At 33.1% G+C, this 12,779-nt stretch overlaps 1 protein-coding gene across 1 annotated transcript in view; it reads left to right on the plus strand.

Annotated features, from left to right (window-relative positions):
• The window catches only part of RB1 (RB transcriptional corepressor 1), a 164,878-nt gene that overhangs the window by 59,596 nt on the left and 92,503 nt on the right, over window positions 1–12,779 (plus strand). The window contains exons 10-12 of the mRNA XM_080799855.1: window positions 1,886–1,995; window positions 4,160–4,237; window positions 7,922–8,009. Coding sequence (XP_080655981.1) covers window positions 1,886–1,995; window positions 4,160–4,237; window positions 7,922–8,009 — 276 coding nt within the window. The remainder of the gene's footprint in view (window positions 1–1,885; window positions 1,996–4,159; window positions 4,238–7,921; window positions 8,010–12,779) is intronic.

Here is a 12,779-nt window from a genome sequence, read left to right on the forward strand (position 1 = left end):
ATATGCACAATCAAATTTGATTCTAATTTGCTGTGCATCCTTAAGCATAGGATCCATGGATTGATGCCATCAACATAATTGGCATTACTGTATTATGGAATGTCTCTTTTGAACATTTTAAACTACTTAATTGAAAATAAATTCACTCAAAACAGCTATGATTATATTGCAGAAATGTTTTACCTTAGTGGTGTGCCATCCATCTATCTGTTTCTTTTCACATTTTGCCTCAAAAATCTTGCTCTTCAGTGAGAACAGAGCAACTGATATGTGGTAAGATGAAATATGTGGAGAGAAAGATGCTTAGATAAATGATGAAGAACAAGTACTCAGGGATAAAGCAGTGTTTTAGAAGCACCTGGCATTAGTTACCAAGACCAAAAGACATGAAATCAGATAGGTAGTTTGCTGATTCTGTGACCTGAATTGGTGGCTAGTCCTTGAATAAATAAACTTATCCATCCAAAAATTATTTATTGAATGCTTAATATTTGCCAGATATTGTGCTAGATACTATCCATAAGAGCTTTAACTCACAGTCATTGTCATTAAAGTGTTAGTTGGAGAAAAACAAAGAAAGAGAACACTACAGGAGTCTGTAAGGGTCTGGTAGAAGTATACACATTTGCTGTGATATCTCAAAGGAGGGCCACCAAATTCAGAGTGAGGCAGATAGGTTTTATGGAAAACTGTTGGAGGTGTGATTTCTGAGCTGAGTAAGCTTTATGAGAAATGGGATTTCCAGTGTTAGAAATTATAGATTCAAAGGGACAGTGATATGTGATAGTGTGGTTTGTTCAGTGAACTCCAACTAATTCATTAAGATGGGGATACAGGGCAGAAGACTGGTAAGATAGACTAGAGAGGCAAGAAAAGGGGCCAAATGTTCTATTACTGAGTTTTCTTAACCACTGTACCAAAAAATGGGCTGTTCACAACTCTGAAGAATCTTGGACACTCACTGTAATTTTCTTCCTTTAGAAAGGATTATGGTTTTAATAGCAATCTTAAGATAAACCTTGTATTTACCTCATCATTTTTCATATAGTATTAATGGCAGCCCAAATAAATGATTGATAATTCGTGTCTCACTAAGATTGGGCAGACACAGTGACTAAATTCAATCAATGTGAGTGACTGTTTTAGCTAAAAAACTTACACAAACAAAAAATTTACATTTAACTGGATTTCTTCCTGCCTCTCCTTTTGAAATGTAATTTTAGTTCACTCAGGTTAGAAACCCTCAGACTTCAAAAATCATAACAGAAGTCATGCCAAATAGTTGTCTGCTGGACATTAGTTTTTAAATTATGATTAGAAAATTATGAATCAATACTTGTAAAAGACTTATAGGTTCTAGCAAATGTAGAAGTATCTGAGATTAGGAAGACATTGTGCAGATGTGTTAAGTGGGCTAATTAATTGAGCTAATATTCTTGTCCAAGACACTTAACTAAAGGGAGTTAGAGTACATCAAACAATTTAGAAAAGGTAGAGAGAATATATAACCAAGAGGATTTGTTATATTTGAAAAATATTTTTATATTGATAATTATAGGGAATGATTAGAAGTGAGAGATGTATGGGATATTTGGAGGATCTTGGCAATTAAGTGGTCATAATAATACCTACTGTTTTTTGTTACTGGTGATCATTGTCTACATAAAACGCTAATGAATGGGATGCATGCATAAAATTGGTTTAAAATTAGAGTTAAAAAGTAGCATTTTTTAATAACACTTTCAGATATGCTTTATTTTTATTGCATGTGAACTCAGTTTATTATAAAATGAAGTGTATGTACAAAGATTCTTTAAATCTGTACTTCTATGGACTGAGAGATGTAATGATATGAAAAGGATAATCAGTATTTTTTTCTTCTGAGGTGGAAAGTCTCTCTAAACAATATGAAGAGATTTACCTTAAAAACAAAGATCTTGATGCAAGATTATTTCTGGATCATGATAAAACCCTTCAGGCTGATCCTATGGACAGGTATTGTACATGGTCTAATTTTATTTGTTGGGATACTTCTGCTGTAGGTTGATTTAATATAGATAGATTAAATAGGTTTTTATTTAACTTCATGATCTTTAAATATCATTTATAATAAGTTACTTCAAATGCCTTTCTGTAAACCTGATAATAAGGTAAACAGTATTCTAAGCATATAATATATAAACAAATAGAGATCTAATGTGAATTGTCCTCTATAGCAACTATTTTTTTAATTAAGCTGAATTTAATTTTAAAACTGCACTAAAAGAAAATTGTTGAAGTAATTAGTTTACTTAAGTAGTATTCTCTCTTTTTCCCCACCCTTTCATCTGCTATTACTTGCTTGGTTCTTTTTCTTAAAAATGTTAATACAGAAGTATATTCTCAACATCTAAAGATACAAACTTAATACAAAAAATAGAAGAAAACTTTAGAGAGCTACAGGAGGAGGTTGCAAATACTAAAAATTACCTTCCAGAGGTCTTGGGAATAAAAAACTTAATAGATGTTCTGAAGAGCAGCATAGACACACTTGAAGAGAGAATGGACACTCTAGAAGACCGTATTGAAGAATTCTCTACGGATACAATGCAAATGGCCAAACAGATAATAAAGAAAGAAAGGTCAAGAGACATAGAGGATAGATCCAGAAGTTCCAACATCCGTTTGATAGGAATTTCAGAAAAAGTTAATAAAGAGAATGAAGTAGAGGAAATAATTAAGGAAATCATTGAAGAAAACTTTACAGAGCTAAAGGATTCAAGTGTTGAGGTTGTCAGTGCTTACTGAATACCTTGTAAGATTGATGAGAAGAGACTCATTCCTAGACACATCTTGGTGAAATTTGGGTATTCCAGTGATAAAGAAAAGATCCGAAAGCCTTCCAGAAAAAGAGAAATAACCTATAGAGGAGCAAGAATCAGATTGACCACAGACTTACCATTAGATACTCTAGATGCTAGGAATCAGTGGAGCTATGTCATAAAAGTTATGCAAGCAAAAGGCTTTACACCTAGAATCCTTTACCCAGCCAAACTGGCATTTGATTTTGAAGTAAAAACAAAGACATTTTTTTGATACTGAAGAATTCACAAAGTTTGTCTCTTGCATACTCTCTTTGAAAGAATTACTGGAGGATATACTTTAGCAATCTAGGATGACTATAAACACATACATACAATATATATTACCTTCCTCCCACAGCAAGAATCAAAAAGGAAAACAAAATTAAAATGCCAAATTTCTACCCAGGAGGATGGACTGTGATCAGTATACTTGGGGAGCAGGTGGAAGGAAGGTTACACATACTACTTAAATGTTGGTGAAGTTAAAGGGTGTGTTAAAATTAGTGTTTATCACTGTAGCTTTTGCAGGAGTAGGCTTTCTACACTACTGGGGAGAGGGAGAGAATCTGTCATTGTAACCATAGACAGGGAGAGGTGGGGTGAAAGTAATAGAAAAACACAGGAAAAAAGATGACAAGATAAGTTAAGTAGAAAAAAATGCAAAAGTTGAACTTTTATCATAAGAAGTATTCAATTTTAGATCATTTATCATGATGTGAATCTTGAATCTCTACATTAAACCTTTTTCCTTTAGAAAAAAAAGTACATTCTCTTGAGTTATCATATAGAATTCTAAAGTAGGAATGATTGAGAGGAATTACAAAAAATTTGATTATAGGTATATTTAATTTTATATCTTTAGCATGAAATCTTTTAATATGTAACTGATAATATATATAACTTGTAGGTTAAACACAAAATGTTTCAAATTTTATTTACATCAAAGTAAGGTTTTTGGAAGGCATAACGATTGAAAATCTTGAGCTTTGATTTTTTTTAATACTGAGCAGCTTGGTTCGTAATACCATCTAACATCTACAGATAGCATTTAACTTTCACTTTTAAAAAATTGTTAATGATTGGAGCACCTGTTTTTCATAAACCTAATAGAAGAAACCCAACTGAAAAACAATGGTGAAAAACACAAAATTTTTATTATTTAAGCAGCTTTTGGATCATCAGTTTCGTATCACTTCTGTTATTGACTTACCATTTTGTGTGATGGTATGAGGCAACAAGTGATATATTGCTCTTTTGACTCATAAAACACAAATTGTGCATTTTCAATATGAATGACTTTACTTATCACTATTTAGTTTTGAAATGCAGAGAACGCCACGGAAAAGTAACTCTGATGAAGAAGTGAATGTGATTCTTCCACAGACTCCAGTTAGGTATGCGTTTTCTTACTTTTGTTTTTCATTGTAATTATTTATTCAGTGCCTTCTTGTACTTTGAGTTTGTTCATTTGTTCTGTTATATATTTATGTATACATACAACCAATATATATTGAGTGCTCTTTGCCTGCCAGGTATTTCACTAGTTGCTGAGGATATGATTATCAAATCTAGTTCTGTCCGTCCTTAAGGAATATAACCTAGAATGGGAATGTATTTCATCTCAGTAAATAAAAAAGAAAAATATATCATTACCCTTTACTCTGCATACAACTTAAAAAGATAGAAACCATTTTGCTGTCCTTTTCCTCACTTCCTGCATCTTACCTGCTAGTAAGTCTTGTTGAATCTACCTTTAATACGTCTCCAGTCCATCTCCTGTCCTCCATTTGCACTCTCACCACCTTTGTCCAGATCTCCTCCTCTTTGTTTTGGATTTTTTTTGTAGTAGCCTACTAACTGATCTTGCTGCGTCTAGTCTCCTCACTATTCCTCTCTCCCCACCACCAGATATTTTCTCCAAAGAGTCCCAGAATAATATTCTAGAAATGTAAGTCAGATCATGTTCACCCTGCTGTCAAACTTTTTGACTGCTTCTTTTGTTGCAGTTGAAATACACACTCCCTCACAGTGCTTACAAAACCTTATATGATCCAGCTTCTGTTGTCTCTCTAACCTCATCTTGTTTTCCTGCTCGTTGTGTACTAGCCAGTTTCCTGAATTCTCGAGGCTCCTCTTTTGTACTTGAGGACTTTCACATTTGCTTTTCCCTCTTCTTGAAACTCTTCCTATTTTTATTTTTATTTTTTATTTTTTTTGCTTCTGAATTACCAACAGCTACTCCTCCTTTAGGTTCAGGACAAATATTACTTTTTAAAAGATTTCTTTCTGAAGTATTTTCCTTTATTCTTCTTTCCCATAGTATCCTGTTATTCCTTTATAGTGTATATCCCAATTTGTAATTAAAAATTAATTTGTGTGTTTGCTTGTTTTTACCAATACCCATAATAGCCTTTAAGTTTGATACTATGTGGACCATGACTTTTTTGTTCACCATTTAATAATTATGACCTAGGGTAATATTTGGTACATAGTGGGCTATCAGTAATATTTTTCAAATGACTACATAGACATATAAAGATACATTTCTGTATTAGTGTAAATTATAGTAATAAACTTTTGACAAACTAATGAGGTGGCACAGAAGGGACATTATGAAGGGATTTTTTTTGAACTGAATTTTGAAACATGAAGGTCTGTGACACAGGAGACTGGCATTTTAGGGAGTAGAAATAGCATGTGCAAAGGCCTGGAAGTATAAAATAACACAGTATGTCTGGGGAACTATTAGCAGCTCTGTACTGACCCCTAAGTGGGAAGATGAAATGGCAGGAGAGGAAGGTGAATACTAGATCCTGGAAGTCCTAATATGCTGTACCCATAAGTTTGGATTTTAGCTTGTGCATGATTTGGCCTGCTGCTATATATGGGTGTTGAATAGGGATAAGGATAAAATTAGACTTGATTTTTTGAAAGTTTATGTGGTAGTAGTTTGTGAGGGGATGGACTAAGGAGGACATGGTAAGAAATAGACCTCTCAATCTGTCACAGTGGTTCTTAACCAAGGGTGCAAATTAGAGTAACCTGAGGAGGTTTTTTCCCAAACTACAAATATGTAGACCCTACTACCATACACAGTGTCAAAATCCCTGGACTGCTCTATTGTGGTAATTCAGTTGAGAAATGCTGAAGATCTGAACCAAGAGTAGGCAGTTGGAATGAAGGAACAAGAACAGGTTTGATAAATATTTAATGAATTCATACTTAGAACATTATTCATGAGGCATTTATGGAACATGAAGAAGTAGTAACTTACAGATTTGAGAATTATCTGGGGAAGTTAAGACCATAAAAATAGATGAGTTTGCCTGAAGTAAAGGTACAATGGCAAGAATGGCTGGCTAAGCCCTAAAGAATGCTAGCATTTATTTATTTATTTACTTATTTAGTTAGTTCAATTAGCCAACATATTAGTTTTTGATCATCATTATTAGTTTTTGAACATCATTAGTTTTTGATGTAGTGTTCAAGAATTCATTAGTTGCGAGTAACGCCCAGAATGTTAGCATTTAAATACTAGATAGAAGTTAAAGAGAACGAGAGGGCACCCAGAGAATGAAGCCAAAAAAGCCAAGGGATGGAGGGAAATTCGGAAAAGAGTAGGTGTTTGAGTGTCACATGCTTCAAGGAAATCAAGTATCAGAACAATTGAGAAAGAACTTGTGGTGTTAGCAGTTAGTTGTTTGTGGCTTTAGTCATTGTGGGCTTAAGTGGATTAGAAGATGTAAAAGTTATAAAAACAATAATATTTGAAAGGTGAGGAAGTATATCAGTTGAGAGAGGTATAATAGTTTGGTATAATAATAAGGAAGATAGAAAAAAAATAAATCAGGGATGTTTGTCATCTTTTTTCCTAAATGGAAACTTTCACCAAAAGAGGTTAAAAGACTTAAAGCCAAATTCTTTTTCCAAACTGAACAAATGACATCGATTCTAATTCTTACTGATGTTACAAAAAAGAAAAAAAATGCTCATTGAACATGTTTGCTAAGTAATATTTAAGGACTCTTTAAGCCATAAATATTCTATAGTTCTTTGCATCAATAAACAGTACTGACAGTAACAATGTACTGCTACTCCAAAATTGGAACGTTAGTATTTACTATACAACACACGCACACACACACACACACACACACACACACACATTATAAAATTACAGAAATCTTAAGGGACTGACCCGGTTTTATGCTTTAACCGTGATGACTTCTAAAATTATGTATGCTTTCATCTGAAGGCCTCTATAAAGAAAAGTCACATGCTTCTTCATTTGAATTACAATATATCCTACTGGTTTTATTTGAAAAACTTTAATGTTTGGTTGTAATAATGTTTTCTTAAAAAATTATCATTTTATATGTTTTTTAAAATATCATTAATTTGGCCAATTAATCTTTTACTGAAATGTAGTTTTATTAATAAATAGATGTAAAATTCTTCAACTTTAAACATAGTGATTATGAACATGTTCTTTCTTAATGGTTTAAATAAAAGGTAATTCCCTTTTGCAACGATGTGGTTGGAACTAGAGAGTATTCTAAACAAAATAGTCCATCAGGGAAAGACAATTATCATATGATCTTACTGATACGTGGAATTTAAGTAACAAAACAGAGGATCATAAGGGAAGAGGGGAAAAAATAAAACAAGACGAAACCAGAGAGGGAGACAAACCATTAGAGACTCTTAATCATAGGAAACAGAGGGTTGCTGGAGCAGAGGGGAGATGGAAGGATGGGGTAACTGGATGATGGACAGTAAGGAGGGCACGTGATGCAATGGGATTGGCTATTTATTATATAAGACTGATGAATCACAGACCTACTTCTGAAGCCAATAATAAATTGTATGTTAATTAAAAAAAGAATGACAGGAAAAAAATGTAATTCCTTGTAAGCAACAGTATACTGAGGGTTTTGTAAAGTCTTATTTCAGAGAACTTTTTAAACAGAAAATAGGTGAGTTTGAAAGATTCATTTAACTTGTGAAATAGATATATTTTGTTTGTTCATTTGTTTTCCTTCAGTGCTTAATATTTCTTCCTGTTTTTTTTTCTCTAGGACTGTTATGAATACTATCCAACAATTAATGATGATCTTAAATTCAGCAAGTGATCAACCATCAGAAAATCTGATTTCCTATTTTAATGTAAGCCATAAATGAAACATTATTGTCGTGTTATCTTGGGAAAGAAATTTGAAATTAAAGGTTAAAATACTGAGGATTTTTTAAAAAATATCTCCAAACCAACATGTCCTAGTCTGTTACCTTACTTCTTGCTTCTTTGAACCCTCCAAATTAGATATTGGAGTGTTATTTTGGTAGTGTTATTTTTAGATTTTTTTTTTCATGTTTGCTCTTTGCCTTGCTCATCATTCTTTCTTGCAACTTAGACCTCATTTCTGATTTCATTTCCTTTCTTCTTCAGATAAGTACTTTAATAACTCCTTTAGTGAGGGTTAGTTTGGGGTGAACTTAAAAGGTTTTTGTTTTGGGTTTTTTTGTGTGTTAAAGTATCTTTACTTTTATTTTTTGTAAGATACTTTAGCTGAATCTTCAGTTCTAGATTGATATTTACTTTCTTTTAGATATTTGTAAGTAATACTTTTATGTTACTGGTTCTCCTTGTTGCTTTTTAAGCAATCTGTGAATCTAACTGTTGTTTTGTTATCTATCTTTTCTGTCTGCTTTTTAGATCTTTTTGAATGTGATATTAGAATTCAACATTTGTCATATTTCTACAGTCTTTTTTATCCTATAGTCAGCCCGTTTTTATTTACATTTCTTGCCTGGACTTGTGTGCATTGCAGTTTACAACTCCTGTAGACCTGAGTTTGACATCTGAAGGGCCACTCCCTGCTATACAAACAAGGGAGAGAGGAGATCATGAAAACTAGCATTTGTGTTACTTGCTTGCTTCTTCACTCATTTAAATTCAAATGAGGGTTAGGACTCACTGAAATGCTCAAACATGGAAATTGGATAAGGCCAGGAAGATTATTAAAATTTGGCTTATTCCAGTAACTGTGCTTTGTATAGTTAACCTTTTATTTAATATCATAATCTCCTTGTGGTCTTGTCATATTCTGTTCTCATCTTCTTGTTTATATGCCTCTCAGGAATTAGTAAAGTAATTTCTGTCATTGTATTGATAATTGTGTTGGCTCAGAACTGATTTTGCTTGTCCAAATTGCAGGGTTACTTTTATTTATGGATTATCTGTAGAGCAACACAATAGTTCCCAAACATGACTACTCAGATACTTAGCACTTTCAGAAGGGATAATGATAGAAGTTGTAAGAATGATAATCTCTCTCTTGACTCTGTCTCTTTCTCTCTTTTTTTTAAATATCAATTTCTAATTAAATTCTAGCTGGTTAGCATATAGTGCAATATTGGTTTCAGGATGAGTTTAGTGATTCAGCACTTACATTCGACACCCAGTGCTCATCACAAGTGCCCTCCTTAATACCTTAAAAGTCTCTTACAGTTTTTTCCTCTCTTTCTCCCCACTCCCAACACTACCCCCATAATCTCTCTTTTCAAATATAATTTTGAATATTTCCTACAATATTTTGAGTATGTAGGAGCTCTTTAGTTGGGCAGAAAATTCTGTCTCAAAGGCATTCTCTGGAGCTCAGTGTGAAGTTCAACATTAAATGAAGCCTTAACAGCTTAACTGCAGTTTTACGTAGACTGCAAACTGCTTATTCTCAAAAGTGGGCATGTCTTGAAGATCAGTAAGTTTTTCTTTGGGTTTACTTTTTTTTTCAGCTTTCTTTATTTTTAAAATTAATGCCATCTTTTCTTCTGTAAGTAAAATCTTAGAAGCTGTAGACATTTAAATGGATGTTTTGGTAACAATGACTTTATGATGGGAAGTGTTTCTTTGTTACTATTTCTATGATACGTGTGCTGTTTTCTTTTAGGAAGGTAGAATTATTGATTTTATAAGATGTGAAATTTTTGAATAACAATGTTCACATTTTTTTTAAAGATTTTATTTATTTATTTGACAGAGAGAGATCACAAGTAGGCAGAGAGGCAGGCAGAGAGAGAGGAAGGGAAACAGGCTCCCCACTGAGCAGAGAGCCCAGTGCGGGGGCTTGATCCCAGGATGCTGGGATCATGACCCGAGCTGAGGGCAGAGGTTTTAACATACTGAGCCACCCAGGCACCCCAATAATGTTCACATTTTAAAGAAAATTATACTTTATCCTAGTTTTGGAAAGTTTATAGTTATCTTGAATGTATTTGATCTATAAGGATTATAAAAATAAAGTCAATCTTTGTAGCTGAAGGGAATCGGTTTTTTTATTTATAGGTTACAATATCAATTACAGAGTATCTTAATATATCATAATATGCATTTTTGTAATCATCTTGTGATGTATTTTAATTATTAAATATGGCCCCACCCCATATGATACATGTATTGAAACTTCTTTTGTAACCATTTCTCAATCATGTGTTTCTGAAAAGGTAGCTAAATGATTTAATAATTCTTAACTCTTTGAAAGCACAGCTTTAAACTAGGAAATGCTACCAAACTCCAATATTAGTTTTATCTTTATTATTTTTAGGGTAATATACATCTCAATATAACTCTTAATTGAAGATAATTTGTGAGAATACAAGAAGAGATTCTTTGTTTTAGTAGTGGTATTGTTATAATTCTTTCATTTTTAGTTCTTTTTTGTTAGAGTATAATTGACATGATATTTTGTTAGTTTCAGTTATACAACATAGTGATTTGATATTTGTATATACTACAAAATAATCACCATAGTAAGTCTGGTTAACACATCATCATACATTAGAAATTAGAAGTTAGAAATTTTTCTTTTCTTGGGATGAGGACTTCTAAGATTTATTCTCTTAACAACTTTCAAATATACAATACAGTATTATTAACACAGTCACCATGCTGTACATTACATCCTCATGACTTATTTATTTTATAAGTGGAAGTTAGTAACCCTTTACAGCCTTCACCCATTTTGCCCACCCTTTATCCCCTGCTCTGGCAATATCAGTTTGTTTTCTGTATCTATGAGCTTGTTTTTGTTGTTGTTTGTTTCTTTTTTTTTTTTTTCAGAATCCACATATAAGTGTGATCTTATGGTGTTTGTCTTTCTTTGTCTGACTTATTTCACTTTTTCACTTGGCATAATGCCCTCAAAGTCCATACATGTCACAAATATCAAGAATTCATTCTTTTTTTGTGTATGAATAACCTTCCACATTACACACACACACACACACACACACACACACACACTATCCATTCATCCGTCAATGGACACTTAGGCTGTTTCCATGTCTTGGCTATTGTAAATAATGCTGCAGTGAGCATGGGGTATAGATATCTTTTTGAGTTAGTGTTTTTGTTTCATTCAGATAAATACCCAGAAGTAGAATTGCTGAATTATATAGTAGTTCTATTTTTAATTTTCTTTTCTTTTTTTTTTTAAGATTTTATTTATTTATTTGAGATCACAACTAGGCAGAGGCAAGCAGAGAGAGAGAGATGGAAGCAGGCTCCCTGCTGAGCAGAGAGCCCAATGCGGGACTCAATCCCAGGACCCTGAGATCATGACTGAGCCAGGGGCAGAGGCTTAACCCACTGAGCCACCCAGGCGCCCCTATTTTTAATTTTCTGAGGAACTTCTGTATTGTTTTCCATAGTGACTGTACCAATTTACATTCCCACCAACAGCGCACGAGGCTCCCTTTTCTCCATATCCTTGTCAACACTGGTTTATTTCTTGTCTTTATAATTCTAGCCATTTCTGACGGGTCTAACATGATATCTCATTGTTATTTCTATTCTCCTGATGATTAATGATTTTGAACATCTTCTCTTGTGTTGATTGGCCATCTGCGTATCTTCTTTGGAAGAATGTCTATTCAGGTCCTCTGCCTTTTAAAAAAAAATTAGAGTATTTGTTGGGTTGTATGAGTTTTTCATATATTTTGAATATTAACCCCTTATTGAATATGTGACGTGCAAATATCTTCTCTCATTCAGTAGGTTTGGTAGTGATGTTGCTATAATTCTTTTATATTTAGGGTGGGTTTTTTTTGGTTGGCGTACAATTGACATACAACATTTTGCTAGTTCCTTTTTGTTTTATTGATGGTTTTCTTTGCCATGTAGAATCTTTTTATTTTAATGTAGTCTCAGTTGTTTATTTTTGCTTTTGTTGCTTTATCTTTTGTTGTCAAACAGAAAATCAGATCTTGAAGACCAGTGTCAAGGGGCTTATATCCTGTGTTTTCTTCTAGGAGTTTTATGGTCTCAGGTCTAACATTTAGATTTTTAATTCGCTTTGAGTTAATTTTTGTGTATTGTGTAAGATTGGTCAAGTTTTATTCTTTTTCATGTGGCTCTCTAGTTTTCCCAGCACTGATTTTTGAAGAGACTGTCCTTTCCCTATTGTGTATTTTTGTTTCCTCCCTGCATAACTGACTGTATGCATGAGTTTATTTTGGGGCTCTCTGTTCTATTCCACCAATCTGTGTGTCTGCTTTGTGCCAATACCATACTGTTTTTAAAACAATAGCTTTGTAATATAGTTTGAAATCAGGCAGTATGATGCCTTGTTCTTCCTCAAGATTGCTTTAGCTATTGGGAATCTTTTGTTGTTGCATACAAATTTTTGGATTGTTTGTTTTATTTCTGTGTAAAAGACATTGGAATTCTGATACGGATTGCATTGAATCCGTAGATTACTTTGGGTAGTATGGCTATTTTAACAGTATTAACCCTTCCAGTCTATGAGCGTGGGATATCTTTGCATTTATTTCTATGTTCTTTCGTTTCTTCCATCAATGCCATATAGTTCATATACAGGTTTTTCATCTCTTTGCTTAAATTTATTCCTAAGTATTTTATTCTTTTAGATGCATTTGTAA

The sequence above is a fragment of the Martes martes genome (assembly GCF_963455335.1).
Source record: "Martes martes genome assembly, chromosome: 3".
Classification (NCBI taxonomy): Eukaryota; Metazoa; Chordata; class Mammalia; order Carnivora; family Mustelidae; genus Martes; species Martes martes.